Consider the following 15,170-nt stretch of genomic DNA (forward strand, 5'->3'; position numbering starts at 1 on the left):
TTTGTCTCCCTCTTCATCTCTGAACCCTTTGGACTTGGTGACGGGAAGCTGATTGAAGGGTAAGTCGTACGTTTTGGAGAATGAATTCTTTAGATAATGGAAAAGAAAGAAAGAAAGTCAGAACACAAGCCTGTGATTCCATGATTAGTCTCAGTTTTTCTTCTCCCGCGTTTCATTTCTGATGGCTGGATAATTAAACCTCTATAGTATTGTCTTCCATCTTCCTTGCCCCACTTCCAGCAATGCAAATTCCCCTATGGGCAACTTTAAAAAGGCCCTTTTTTAGACATCTGCTTTTCAGATCAGTACGACTTCTTTTCGCATTAATTTGTGTTCTTTGTGGAAGTAGAAAGACAGATAGTGTCAGGACAGAAACGAACATACGTGTAAAAAAAAATCCTCAGTATTTCAAATGCAAAAATCAAAGGAAGTCAGAAAAATATCCAAATATTCTTATTCAACAATCTTTTTTTTTGTATTCTACAATACAGCTATTAAATAACCTGATCCAATGCTTACATGTGCATTGCAAGACATCAGATAGAGGTTCACAGAATGTTATTAATTTAAAGGCAGTCGTTCTTCTCCCCTCAAGCTTCTCAATTACTCCTCCTGCTCTGACAGAAGCTTTGGGCACCAGAAGGAACAAGCAGGAAAAGAAGCAAAGCATGGAAAAATGAGCACAACTTGTAAAAGAATTTGTAAATCAAATGGATGCATATGTGTTAAGTTAAGGAGTGGATTTTACTGGTATATTACTATACAATAAATCGGCTTCATTTATGATACTTCTGTATCATATGGCTGTCTGACATCTGACACTGTAATCCAGCTATTAGATGTTTATAAACCTTTCAAAACAAAATCCGTCGCACACAAGGATTGGGTTAAGCTAAAACAATTCAATTTGGAAAATTTGACAAAGTAGGGCAAGATATAAAATGATCTAGATCAGCATCTCATCTGATCACCATCCCTGTTCATTCAGAAATGCACAACAGACCACTCAAATTGGAATTACAGAGGAGGGGGGGGGTGGGGGTGGGGGGAGACCTGAATGCACTTACAAACAATATTAAGTAAAACTTTGTGGATGATGTGGTTGATGAACCAACGTCATCAACTAAAGATCAGAATGGGCCTTTAATTATAAAACACACAAGATGATAACATTACCTTGATTTATCCTTGTGGGGAAATTGGGTCATTGCAGTGGCAAAATAATAGGATATAGATCACAATACAATTAATAGAAAATAGTGAAGACTAAAAGATACAACATCCTCATGATGATCATTTAATAGGCGAGAAAGAATTGTTACCGTACTTGTTATGTTGACCATTGGCAGCAGATACAAAATATGGTTTGTCAAGTGGAATCTTATACGAGGCCAAAGTAACTAGCTTTTGAACTATTGCAGAGATTTAAGTGTGCGGAAATCTCTTTTTTGTTTTGAACTCATTGATGCTTCAAGCACCATAATTAGATTAGATTTATTTGTTTATTTGTTTATTTATTTATTTGAGCCGGGTGGCGCGGTAGTCATCCTCCATTATGGAGCACCATAAATTAATTTGTGATAAAGGCATGTGCTTTTTATACACAAAATCATATGCCCAGATAATTTTCTTCACAGGAAAATATAAGATTACATACAAATCCAGCATTTGAGTTTGGTTTAATACCAAACCAAGCTTTGATAGCTTAAACAGATACCAAAAAATCTATATCATTATTGTGCGTTTTCTTAGTCATAAAAGTAACTAATCCCGAGTTATCTCAACCACTCGGTTACATCTAGATAACGTAACTGGCTTTAGTGGGATAACTAGAGTCTTAACCAATGCTCTTGAGATCACCGCATAATACAGTATCTCATGGATATAGCCTTGTGCTTATAAAAAACAGTGACTTGTCATTTACAATATCATAAGCTGAGGTAGAACATTGTAAACTTTCGGCCTTGAAGAACAGAATATTTAAATAGGAGTGACTGGTTGGTTGTGCAGAGGGAAAGGATCTTTGGTGTGGGGAGCATTTCTGGTGCTTCAGAGGTTTCAAATAGTGGCATCTCTCTTTTCATCAGCAATCTTGTGTGTGTGTGTGTGTGTGTGTGTGTGTGTGTGTGTGTGTGTGCGTTTTACTTCGGTCGAAATTGGGGACACACAACCGACTTAAGACCAGTTGATTGGGGACCCCAGTGGTTAAGGTTAGGGAAGTAGTGGTTATGGTTTATGGTTAGGGTAAAGCTGGAATTCTGCTAGACGTATGGACTGTCACATGGAAATCAGAGACACGGAATCCTGACGAGAAAACGTTTTGAGCTTTTATACTCTGTGTGGGTTTCTCCTCACGGAAGTGACTTTCCACTTTGTCCGCCCAGCCATGTCCGCGTAGTTAGAACATTTATTAGGGTGTGCACGGCCAGGCGAAAACTCACCACACGGGAGCTTTGTGGGGGTGTGTGTCTGCTGATTTGACATCACTTGGCCGCACGGACACTCGTGGCCCTCGCGGGTGAGTCAGGTATACTTTGCACTTTATTCTCCAGGGAATGCATTGTAAGTCTATGTAAATACTACCCCAAAAGTAGTCTGGCGCCGCAGGTCTCCATAGTGGGATTGCGATGGGCGGCGCTTAGCGGCAGTGCCCTTGGAAAATACCCCCCCCCTTTCGTTCCCCCACCCCCACCCCCTTGCGCAACGCCCCCGCCCCCCCCCCCCCCCCTTTTTCTTCTTGTTGTTTGTATGTGTTTTATGTCTGTAATTCCTGTACATATAACAAAAAATGTATATGTATTGTATAATATTGAAGTGTGCCTTTATTACTTTTCAAACTAGTAATAATGTTACAAATCTTAATTTGAGTGTTGACGGTGATACCCATCCCTGTTTCATGTCTGTCTCTTTTATGTTTTATGTTCAGAGGACCGCAATGGAAATAAGCCTGTGGCTTTATTGTGTTTTTATCCTCGGTGATTGTCTGTTTTTGTATCTGTGCCCTGTTTTGTTGACATCACCAAATAAAGTCAATCAATCAATCGTTTCCAACAATCCAACTTGCCGTTTTCAGCATGTAGCAACGAGCTAGCGTGTAGGTTTCTACCGTTAGCTTGCTAGCTAGTTAGCGTTGTTGTTTTCACTGAGGCTGCAGGGCACTATTTACAGCGACACACAGGGAGGAGGGAGTGGAAGCCGCTCTGATTGACATGGTCAGAGCCAATGACAGAGTTTGTAATAAGCCGGGAGCGGACATCCGGCAGCCACTGAAACAGTCGCTCCAATGGGGAGCAGCTGTAGAGCAGGGGAGGGCTTATCCCTGTTGCCTGTTTCCGTGGCGCCAGACTCCTCTCAGGGTAGGGAGGGGAGGAGAGGCGAGACTACCCCAAAAGTGACATAAGACTGTGTGTGTGTGTGTGTGTGTGTGTGTGTGTGTGTGTGTGTGTGTGTGTGTGTGGTTTGTCATAGGCTACTTTCGGGGACAAATTTCTGAATTAAGACCAGTTAATTGGGGACGGCTTGTCCAATTCGGGACAAAAGCTGTGTCCCCAATTTGGAAAAAGCAGATTTTTAGGGTTAGGTTAAGCTTAGGGGTTAGGCATGGTTATGGTTAGGGTACATTTCCAGGAAATGTATAATGTCCCGAAAAGTGACCGTGATGTGATATGTGTGGCCTAGTTGCTGTCCCTGTGCCCAGCTAGGTGCTGTGTGACAGGCAGGCTTTCGTGGAGGTACTTCATGGTACCGTGCTCGGAGAAGTCGGCTGCCGTGTGCCCGTCGCCCCGCAGCACCCACTTGGTAGTGAGCAGCCCCTCCAGGCCCACAGGCCCCCGGGCGTGGATACGGGCTGTACTGATGCCTACCTCCGCTCCTGGATAGAGAGACAAAGACACAGAAAGAAAGACAAAACAGAGAGAGAGAGCCAGAGAGAGAGGATGGGGGAAAACACACATTATTTCAGATGTGCGGAGTGTTGAAACAGGGTAAGTGCACAATGTCAGAGAGAGAGAAACAAAGTGTGGCGATAAGGCCAAAGTGTTAGATGATGTCATCATTCCTACTATGATGTCATCGATCTCTGATGATGTCGCAAACGGTAGTGATGTCATAGCACAGGTGATGTCATGTTCGGATCTATAAAGGCCCGTTCCGGCAGGCCCTCTCTAGTGATTCATAAACTAAGATCACGTCAATCAACCTCTGCAACCGTTCCCAACCTCGAACAGTGCAGACCTAGCTATCAAGTTCCACAACCTCCCTACTCATCGAGACTTCAGTTACCGAGAGTGTCTTGGCCATCAACTACCCGCGAATAGATCCACATCTCTTCCGACAACCCTGACAGTATGAATCACTCTAAAACGGATTTAGCGGATAAGGTTCCACCGATCAAGGAGGAGGACCATGAGGCGCCGGTTTCCCCGCCGGCCGCCTCAGCTGACCCACCAGGCGAGTCAACGAAAGGTCTTGTCGCCGAGGGGACCTTACAAACAGCGGTGCAGGCCCTGACGTCAGCCCTGATGTCAGTGGTCGTCACCCGACCACCGCCAGCGGCAGCCGCTGCTGTGCCTCTGCTGCCGGCAACCATGGCAGTCACCCCGCCGCCAGTGGCCGCCACTCGGTCACCCAGGACCACCTTCACGCTGCCGCGTTATGGCGGTAGCACACCTTTAGAGCCATACCTGGCGCAAGTAAGACTGGCGGCGTTGAACAACAACTGGAGTGCCCAGGAAACTGCTGTTCACGTTGCCCTAGCGCTAGAAGGTAACGCGCTGCAGGTGCTACTCGACCTAACGCCAACGGAGCAGCTGGACTACCAGACGTTAGCTGCGGCACTAGAACGGAGATTTGGTAATCAAGTTTCCACGGACAGCATGCGAGAGCAGATGAATCGCCGCCGTCGCCAAGAAGGGGAGACGTTGGGGAATTACGCAGCTGATGTGCGCCTATTCGCACACCGCGGTTACCCCACCTTCGATCCAGTGGCACGTGAGGAGTTAGCTTTAAGTGCCTTCATCCAGGGGGTCACCCCAGAGAGAGTGAGAGAGCACCTACGCCTCATGGCACCGATACATTTCAGTGCTGCACTGAAGGAGGCAGAAAGAGTGGAGGCGGTGATGGCACCACGCTATCAGGGGGGGCCGGAGGTCGACTCGAGTCGGGCTGAGTTTCTGAGTTTGAGGGCCGAAGTCGAAAGGCTCAAGTTCTTGATCCCGGCCGGGGGAGCTCGGTCCGGCCAAGAGACGCCCACCCGCACCGCAGATACCGTTCCTCGCCCTGCCCCTGCCTTTGCCGCTGCCCTCCCCTCTCGATCGGGCAGGGACCACGTCTCCCCTGAGGAAAGACAACGCCGTATCCGCGACAACCTCTGCCATTATTGTGGTTTGCCGGACCATATGGTCGAGGACTGCCCCACCTGCCCGAAAGGACGCAGGGCACCAAAAGACTAGGCTCAGTAGCCGTTGGGCAGATGCTACTGAGCCAGACCGACTGCGCCCCTCTGCCCGTATCGTCGTTTGATTGCACCCTCTCGTGGCGGGGTCAGCCCCTTGCCCTCCCGGCCTTCATCGACTCGGGGGCGGAGGGGTGCTTCTTGGACCGCGGTATTGTTACTCGACTGGGCGTGGGAACCGTCCCACTTTCCCCCGCCCTTGAGGCCATAACCCTCGGGGGCCAGCGCTTCGCCCATATTACTGAAAGAACCATGCCAGTTGACCTTTGCTTTTCTGGGAACCATCGGGAAACGATTCACTTCCACGTGACCGACTGTCCCAGTACTCCCATGGTCCTCGGCCGCCCCTGGTTAAACCTGCACAAACCCTTCCTCCACTGGTCCCCAGGCAAGGGCAAGGTGGTTTCGTGGAGCCCCTATTGCCATGCAAATTGCCTGGTCGCCGCGCTCTCTCCGGCTTCCCCTGCACCGGTGTCGGCTGCGGGCCGCAGCTGATGATGTCATCATTCCTACTATGATGTCATCGATCTCTGATGATGTCGCAAACGGTAGTGATGTCATAGCACAGGTGATGTCATGTTCGGATCTATAAAGGCCCGTTCCGGCAGGCCCTCTCTAGTGATTCATAAACTAAGATCACGTCAATCAACCTCTGCAACCGTTCCCAACCTCGAACAGTGCAGACCTAGCTATCAAGTTCCACAACCTCCCTACTCATCGAGACTTCAGTTACCGAGAGTGTCTTGGCCATCAACTACCCGCGAATAGATCCACATCTCTTCCGACAACCCTGACACAAAGAGCACGTGCACTTACCGAGTCCAAAGCGGTAGCCGTCAGCGAAACGTGAGCTGGCGTTCCAGAAAACACAGGCACTGTCCAGCTGCTGCAGGAACTGCTCCGCTGTGTCCTCTGACAGAGAAAAACAACAGCTTATTGTTACTGTTAGCCGATGCCCCCCAAAACATTTCAGGAATTAAGACGATCAATTTTACTTTCTAGAGTGGCAACCATGCATTCCAGTAAAGCCACATCTTTTGAATTGATTTATTGGATTCAACTCAAGTCAAAGCATAAAAATAACTAACACTCGGAATTTGAGGTTTTTATGCTAAAACAAATGGGAAAATCCGCCCAGAAACACAATTTGCACCATGTCATTTCTATGATCTCAGACAGGTTTGGTTTTGATTTGTGAACACGACCAAGCCTCTCCAGAACCAAGTCCGTAAATCCATGATGTCATCCAGAGAAATCCTGGAGCCGCTCCATTAACAGTGAATGGGATGCAGAGACAATATCCAGGGTTATTTCATGGAGATATGAATGACCACATTTATAGTTTATTATAAGTATTTGACAATTTGGTACTATAATCAAATACAGCTCATTTGGATTTAAAAGATCGAATAAATACTGCATGAGGGAACTCGCTGTCCGTTGAACAATGGCAGATTGTTTTCTGTACAGCCTTATATTAGTTATAAGAAAGTAGCTATTTTTTTTTATTACTTTGTTAAATAATCATAGTGCCTCTCACTAATCAACTTTGAGATTGTCTGACACCAAACAACACAGACAACATATTTTTATTCCAATCTATACCTATTGAGGTCACTAGATGGCAGCAACACACCCACCAAAAGAGAATAATCCTCAAACACCTGAGTTGTCCTGCTCATTTCACTCTTAGCTGCTCAACACAGCTTTGTTTTTCTGACCACCTAAAAGATAAATGTGAAATATTATTATGCATATTTGTATCTTCTAACATATTAAGGCATGTGTACCTTACAATGTTCTTGTATTACTGCTTCCGTATGGGATTTGCTCCCAACAGGGCTCCCATGGGCCTAAAATAAAATTCCATTACTTTTCCACTACCTTCCATGCTGTGGAGGACATTTCCATAAACCGAGTTTTAGATACTTAATAACATGTCTGTAACAGTTTTAGCCCTTAATAACATGTCTGTAACAGTTTTAGCCCTTAATAACATGTCTGTAACAGTTTTAGATACTTAATAACATGTCTGTAACAGTTTTAGCCCAGCGAAATTCACTCCTGGGCCAAGCAAGGCTAAAATAAACAGGTTTACAATTCAGTGTTTTAAAAATTGTAAAACCCTTATTCATTTCTACCCAGGCTGTGGAAAGGAGGCCATTGGGGGGTCTGCTCTTCGTTCCTGTTGTGTGAGATCTTTGGCTGCTAGCTGCGTTGCATAGCGTTACAGCATGGATTAAAAACACACAGGTCTAAAACACTGCACTGGAACAATTTAGAAGCAATTGATGAGAGACTACTGTTGTTTATTCTGACCTAACAACATAACGTCAGCAGATGTGTTTCCTTGTTGGAAATGCGATCGTGACGACTTCTGTGGGTTTTGATTGACAGGCAGCTGCCCGTGACTCTGTCCCTTCTTCCCGGGATCTGCGTTCAGGCACCGAATCTTTTAACGGTACTACGTCCCGCACCGTTCCTGTCTACTTTCACCAGTGAGTGGGACCCTATGGAGCCAGCCTTGAGTGTCTCGCGCTAGCAGGCTGTGTTTTTATTAAATTCACTTCCTTTTAAAAACTGCGACAGTTCACACAACTTTAACACGACATACATAATATATCAGACCCTTGAGCTACTTCTGCTCTCACTCTGAATGCCAAAATATAAGCGATGTGATGTATAGTTTTTGAGATATTAACGTTTGTTTGGCACAACTCATACTAGTTAACTGCTGCCGGGTTCCGCATATCCCGGTGTCGTGATGTCACGCTGATTCGTCCTATTGCTGTGAAGACAAATTCCTCATTTGTAATATGATGACTCACTATGGCTATTAAGATTATCTGGAATCTGGAATTGGGTTTTATACAAGTTTTAGAATGCATCCCAGTTAAGAGAGGAAACAATGAAAAATGAATGTAAGTGTCTGCAGGACAAGAGCAATGAAGTAGTCAGTACGGACACATTGACCTACCACTTTCTGTGACGATGACGTCGGTGTGGGAGCTGCCGTACTTATGGATATGGTCCACAGCCTCCTGCATGCTGTCCACCACCTCCATGCAGCACTCCAGGTCACCGTACTCCGTCCGCAGGGACTTGGCCTCTGATGGGCTGAACGTCAGGTAGGAGGCGAACCGAGGGCCTGCATGGATCGTCACCTGGTGACACCACAGTGATAAACTGATCAATAAGATGTTTTCCTGGACCCAAACAAAAACACATCTACCACAACTACTAAAGTATCTCAGTTTGATTACCACACTTTTACCTTCAGGGCGAAGGTGTAGTTATGCCCGGCCAAGATGCAGACTAAAAGAGGCATCACATCCTTTGTCCCGCACAGTATTCAGCTGCTTAAAGGAGAACTAACCCTCAAAACACTTTTTTTCAGCTTTTAACCAATATATATGACTTTGGGGGTGATGTGTGAAGAATTCTGGTCAAAATTTCCACATTTGACACCAAACTGTTGCCATTTGACCATTTGTATAATTTTTCAGCAGCATGTCTGGCATAAGCGCCATCTAAGGGTGGAACACTGCTTTTTTTTTCTCCCTCAAATGAATGGGAGATTTGGTACAACCTGACGTCAGGTTGTCCCCAAAGACTATGGGATTTCAAGATAGTTACTCCCCTACCCCCCCTGTACCCTTTCGGCTCCTCACAACTCCAAGCCTATTCCTATTGAAGTTTGCTCTTAAAATACTGAACCAAACGTCGTCAAAGTTGGCACATGTCTTAATTATAGTTAGTTTCCCGCTGAATGTGTCACTACTTTATTAATATCTTCCCTGGATAAGCTCGAATGATGATGTTTATATTATCAGTCCGAGTTGGAAGCACTGTCTCCAACCCAGGCAGGCGGGAGAGAGTAGTACTGTAAACCTCATGCACTAGCCCCAAGCTCCGGGGGCGCACGCAGCAGCAGCTGGGCTCTCTCGGCCAGACGAGCAGAGAGAGCACAGTCTGACATTTCCGCAAACAAATCTCATGGCAGTTTAGCGCATATGTAAAATATAACGCTATACTACGACGTGACAACGTGACAAAGCTTCTCTAAACATATCGGCTAATATAATATCGTCACTGTGTACAAGCAACGCCAACTTTTCAGGAAATGAAGTCAGCAGAGCAGAGCGACTGGCTCTGTCTGTGTGTGTGTGCTCCTCGGGGGGATTTGCATGGGAACAGTCTGTGAGGAGGAGAAGAGCTCTGCCCTGCACTGCCTGCGCCCTGAGAGGAAAAATCATAGGTGTTGTAACTTTTAACAAGAATCACGAAAAGCCCCAAAACGCAAATTAAAAACGGATTTCATTGCGCGGTTTATCTCTAGTTAGACGAGGGAATTACGTGGAGAAATCTCGCATTGTGTTACCCCAGAGCGAGAGGTTTGTCCTATTGTGCGGTGTGCTGCGGTAACGAGCCCACGGCACTTTGCTCTCGTAACGTAGTTAGACACGCTGCCATAGAGATACATGCACAAAAATAATTAAATTTCTAGTTCGCCACTGAATTACCAAATTGATATAACTTTCAACCATTTTGAGCAAAGCTGTTTCCAAACAGGCCACCAGCGTTGGCTAGTTGTTGATATTTATAAAGATATTGCCCCTCTCAAATAAATTATTTTTGAGGCGGTAGGCAAACTGTAATGGCGTCGATTTCGGAAAAAAAATCTTGACTTGAATACAGCCAAAGAGTTTAGTATAGACAAGAGTATATGTCATTTCTTGGTTTTTTCCATAGGTATTTTCAAATCACTGTTCTGATACATATCTAGGGGGTTAGTCCTCCTTTAACAAGCTTTAATCACCTGGTCTGAATTGTCACTCTCTTGAACTGTCCTTTTAAAATGATGCTTTTTTATGCTGTCTTACATGCTTATGTCTTATGATATATTATGTGCTGTCATGTATGGTTGTTATGTTTTGACATTCTTTGTATGCTCTTTGTGCAAAGCAAACTCCCTGAGGGGCAATAAAGGTCTCATTCGGTCTTGATCATCGATAATCAGATTTTTATTGTGGAGTATTTGGAATATTAGAAGAGAAAAAGCAGTAAGTTTAAATTTGTAATGCAATTTTTTTTGCAATACGTAAAATAGCGAGTTAGTGGAATAGTTCAGTACAATGTTAGTGTGAGGGAGTGTGTGTGTGTTTGTGTTTGTGTTGTGGTGCCTTACCCGTTCAGTGCGCAACATGTGAATGAGCTGGTCAAACAGCGGGGTCTTGAGGATGTCCCGGTGGATCAGCAGTGTTTCCATGGCATTGCAGGCAGCTGGGTAATCACACTTTGAGTCTCTGACTGGAGGGAGAATATTTCAATCAATCACTGACTTGCTTGGTGGCAATGCACCACCTGTGTTGATGGCAATGCACCACCTGTGTTGACACCATCATCAACAGTATGAAGACATATTGGTAACAAAATGTTAGGGTTGTGCTACAACCCAGGGTTTACAAGTAAGAACGAGCGCTCACATTATACTTCTGAGCAGCTGTGGGCATAGTGGTGAGAACTCTCGTTCTTACTTGACCTGGTCGCACAAAACACCTCGAGTTTAAATTGTCCTTGAGTTCGAAATGAAGTCAAACCTATAGAGACACTGCATAACGCGTCATCATTCAGAAACCACGCCCAAGACGGGGGAAAACAGAAAGCCCCCCTCCATTCCTGGCGTTCTCCTATGTCACGTGCATGGTTGCGTGTTGCAGAAAAAGATCGTATATACGGAAGATGAACACTCCAACTTACTTCCTTGACAGCTAGATCCACATTTTTCTTCTCGCCAATTCTCAATGGCTTCCTTGTTTTGCTCAGGAGTACAAAAAAACTTTAACTGGTGATTTTTTACATTTGTTGTCTGCGCAGCCCACCACACAACAGCTTTTAGCTATGTTTAATTCAAGGAAAATGACGCTGGTGTGTGGAAATGAACGGAGCCTTTCCCCCATGATGGGCATGGCCTATTTCATGCAGTGTCTCTATGGTGCCAAAGTGAAGTTAGGTGAGCTATCAAAGCAGCACAGCCACTGTTTCCTAGCATTGGGCTGATGGGTGGCTTAATTAACTACCTCAGTTGAATAATTGCACACATAGATGAGGAACTTCTAAATCAATAAGAGGACCGCTGTCTTGCTGACCGATCTTGATGGCTTTGTCGACGCTGGCCTCCGCATCGATGTAGACGTGGCAGATTCCCTCGCTGTGACCCAGCACTGGGATGCCCTTGGCAGCCCGCTGGATGTCCCGCACCAGCTGAGATGAGCCCCGCGGGATGATCAGGTCAATCAGCTTGTCCAGTCGGCACAGGTCCTCCACCTCCTCACGAGTGCTCACCTAGCGACATGCACGCACGCACCCGCACACACACACACACGCGCGCACACACACACGCGCGCAGACACACACACACACACACACACACACACACACACACACACACACACACACAATGGTTGCATGACATAACTGGCAGATCCATGTGTACATAAATCATAGGTTTTAATATCCAAATGAAACCTTATGATTGGAGTACCCCTGTTTAAGACATTATAGTCTGATTCTGTAGATTTTGCAACACAATGGGGAGGATGGAGCAATGGTTGTGGTGAATTTCCAGATTTGAATTTGTTATTTTTTGTATTGTTTAGATCTGAAAGTTTCCAAAATCATTGTCATCCTATTTAGGTTTGTGCAGGAAGTTCGGGAACCTGGTCTTACCAGCTGCACAGCCTCCGTGACCCCGTGCATGGAAAGGGCTTCCTGGGTGAGCTGGTGCAGGATACGGTTGGTGTTGGCTGCTTCCTTGCCTCCCTTCAGCAGGAGGGCGTTGCCACTGGCTATAGCCAGCGCTGACACCTGGGGGAAGAGGAGGTTCCATGTCAGTGGGGGGTTCTGACACCTGGGGGAAGGGGAGGTTCCATGTTAGCCAGCGCTGACACCTGGGGGAAGGGGAGGTTCCATGTTAGCCAGCGCTGACACCTGGGGGAAGGGGAGGTTCCATGTTAGCTAGCGCTGACACCTGGGGGAAGGGGAGGTTCCATGTTAGCCAGCGCTGACACCTGGGGGAAGGGGAGGTTCCATGTTAGCCAGCGCTGACACCTGGGGGAAGGGGAGGTTCCATGTTAGCCAGCGCTGACACCTGGGGGAAGGGGAGGTTCCATGTTAGCCAGCGCTGACACCTGGGGGAAGGGGAGGTTCCATGTTAGTGGGGGGTTTCTGGCCTGTTGTTGAGGTCGGCTGTGGTCGGGGGATATGGTGGGGTGATAGAGCAAGCAGTATGCATTTTTCCTCTTTTATACTTAACACATTCACTGCCAGCCTTTTTTTTTTTTACTGTAGGTAGGTTCTGCCAGAGGGTTTTTTTGAGGATTCTGGCTCATTTTACAAGAGCCGAGGATTATTTTCTGCTTGGACTTTGTGAACACAAAGTTCACAAAAGTACTAATAGAATGTGTGCTTTCTCTGTCTAAAAGAGTTAGTTTGTAGAGTTAGTAGTTATGTAGATATTAGCCGTTGAGTACAGCATGGTTTCAGTGTTTGAGACTGAAAGCTGAGATAATCGCAGTTTTGTGAAATTCAATCAAACAGAACAGTCACTTTAACCATTTATTTTTGGCATCAGTGAGAGATCAGACATCTAAACAATATAGTTCTGAACGCCCTCTCCTTCAAACTCCTCCCTCCGTGGGCGTGTCTGGTGGCTTTCAGCAGCGTTTGTCACAAGCGAGTGTTCTGCTGCTGCGAGTTTGAGCAGCCTCCCTCCCTGGCAGCGAGTGTGGATAGGGCTCACTCGTTTCTTGGGTTTGAGAGCTTTGATGAAGCTTTGTGCGATTCTAGGCTTTATGCTGCGTGTTTCAAAGTGTGTTTTCCACCCAGTCTATTTTTGGAATCCCCCACCGCCAGCTCCCAGCGCGATAATGCGCGAAAGTGAAAGCGTTTTCGCCAATCCATTTTACAGTAGAGAATGGTTTCCTCGCGCGTTCCCCTACAGTTTTGGCTCTGCCTTTTCTAGTGTGGAGAGCACTGTCGCCACTTAGTGGGTCCGTGGAATGGGTTGTACACGTTCGCTGTCTCCAATATTTTTATAGGAGACGTGGGGAGCGTTGATCCACGTCCCACCGTCAAAAAAAAAAAAAAAAAATTTAAGCCGAGATATCTCGTCATTGGCAGTGAACGTGTTAAAGTGTAACTTACCCCCAAAACACTTTTTTTCAGCTTTTAACCAATATATATGACTTTGGGGGTGGTGTGTGAAGAATTCTGGTCAAAATTTCCACATTTGAGACCAAACTGTTACCATTGTACCATTTGTATCATTTTCAGCAGCATAAGTTCCCTCTATGGGTTGAACCCTGCTTTTTTTGTGCCCTCAAATGAATGGGATATTTGGTACATCGTGACGTCACGGTGGGGTTAGCGTGTGCCCCACTCATGTGAAAAATTGTTTTTTCCCCCCATGTGATTACTGTAGTTCACGCGGCGCGAGCCCTTTAAGAGCAGTGCATCCATGGGTAATGCCTACTGTGGCTAATATTAGCCGCTAGTTAGTTATGTTACATGGCAGTAAAACGCCACTGAATGACCAAATTGATATACCTTTTAACCATTTCGAGTAACACTGTTTCCATACGGATCACCAGCGTTAGTTTGTTGTTTGTAACATGGCTATATTCATAACGTTTTCTTTGATATCTATCTCGGATACACTGAAAATACTGGGAGGCGGGTCATAGCGTCTCTGACATGATTTGACAGTTCTGGGCATTGGCGTTCCCCAATCCTGGCGTGTTCCACCCCCAATCGATTGTGTTCTGGCACAGAGCGAGTGGGTTTCAGGACGAAACAGTCTCGAGCCATTTACGTTATCTTTAGAGTAATATTCCTGGAATGCAAGTTTAACTAAACAGTTACATGTCCTCTGCATTCTACATCAAATGAAGACATTACGAGTTGTTTTATTTTGTATGTTACATACTTATTGGCCAAGATATGTTAGTTTATGGGGGAGGAATTCTGCCAGCTAAAGAATCGAGTATAGTCGGCCATCTTGCCTGCAGAGTTTTTAAATCAAGTAGAATAACGTTTTGCAAGAAATCTGGGGGGGTCAGTCCCCCTTTAAAAGTATAAAAGTTTTGTGAATGAGAATTTGTGCAAAGACACAGCACACAGACCCCTTGATCCCACCCCCCATCCTCCTGCAGCCCCACTTCTTTTGATTTGAGGAAATCAGTTCTCTTCATTCTCACTGATTCTTCTTTGTTCAAGGACATACTTGATCTGAAAAGTCTCTTGTACAGTAGCATCAATTAGGAGAAAAACATACGAGGTGCTATGATTTTCCTGGACTTACATCCCAAGTTTGCCATGACATTTTAATAATTTACTCATATTGTGCGTATTTGCCATGACTGGAAGTCCAATCTTTAAATTCACAGGTTTACCGAGAAATATGAGAACTCTGTACTCAGCCTGCTGGTACCTGTGGCAGGCAGTCAGGTCGGGCCTCGAAGATGACCAGCAGAACCCCAATGGGGACGGTGATCTGTTCCAGCTCCAAGTTGTGAGCCACCCTGGTCCTGCGCAGCACCCGGCCCACGCTGTCCTGGGCGCTCAGCGCTATCTGACGGAGGCCTATAGCCAAGCTGTTGAGTTTGGCTGCTGACAGGCTCAGACGCTTCAGCATGGCCGCCGGCAGCTGGCCTGGGGA

General features: G+C 45.9%; 1 protein-coding gene across 2 annotated transcripts in view; it reads right to left on the bottom strand.

Annotated features, from left to right (window-relative positions):
• Positions 1-2,745: 2,745 nt before the first annotated feature.
• The window catches only part of aldh18a1 (aldehyde dehydrogenase 18 family, member A1), a 44,657-nt gene continuing 32,232 nt past the window's right edge, over positions 2,746-15,170 (bottom strand). For both annotated transcript variants that reach the window (XM_083635487.1, XM_083635486.1), the window contains exons 12-18: positions 14,943-15,163; positions 12,182-12,319; positions 11,602-11,797; positions 10,641-10,762; positions 8,430-8,616; positions 6,269-6,364; positions 2,746-3,871 (exon numbers count right to left, since the gene is read on the bottom strand). In XM_083635487.1, coding sequence (XP_083491613.1) covers positions 3,675-3,871; positions 6,269-6,364; positions 8,430-8,616; positions 10,641-10,762; positions 11,602-11,797; positions 12,182-12,319; positions 14,943-15,163 — 1,157 coding nt within the window. In that variant the 3' untranslated portion in view covers positions 2,746-3,674. The remainder of the gene's footprint in view (positions 3,872-6,268; positions 6,365-8,429; positions 8,617-10,640; positions 10,763-11,601; positions 11,798-12,181; positions 12,320-14,942; positions 15,164-15,170) is intronic.

The sequence above is a fragment of the Poromitra crassiceps genome, assembly GCF_964638095.1.
Source record: "Poromitra crassiceps genome assembly, chromosome: 4".
Classification (NCBI taxonomy): domain Eukaryota; kingdom Metazoa; phylum Chordata; class Actinopteri; order Beryciformes; family Melamphaidae; genus Poromitra; species Poromitra crassiceps.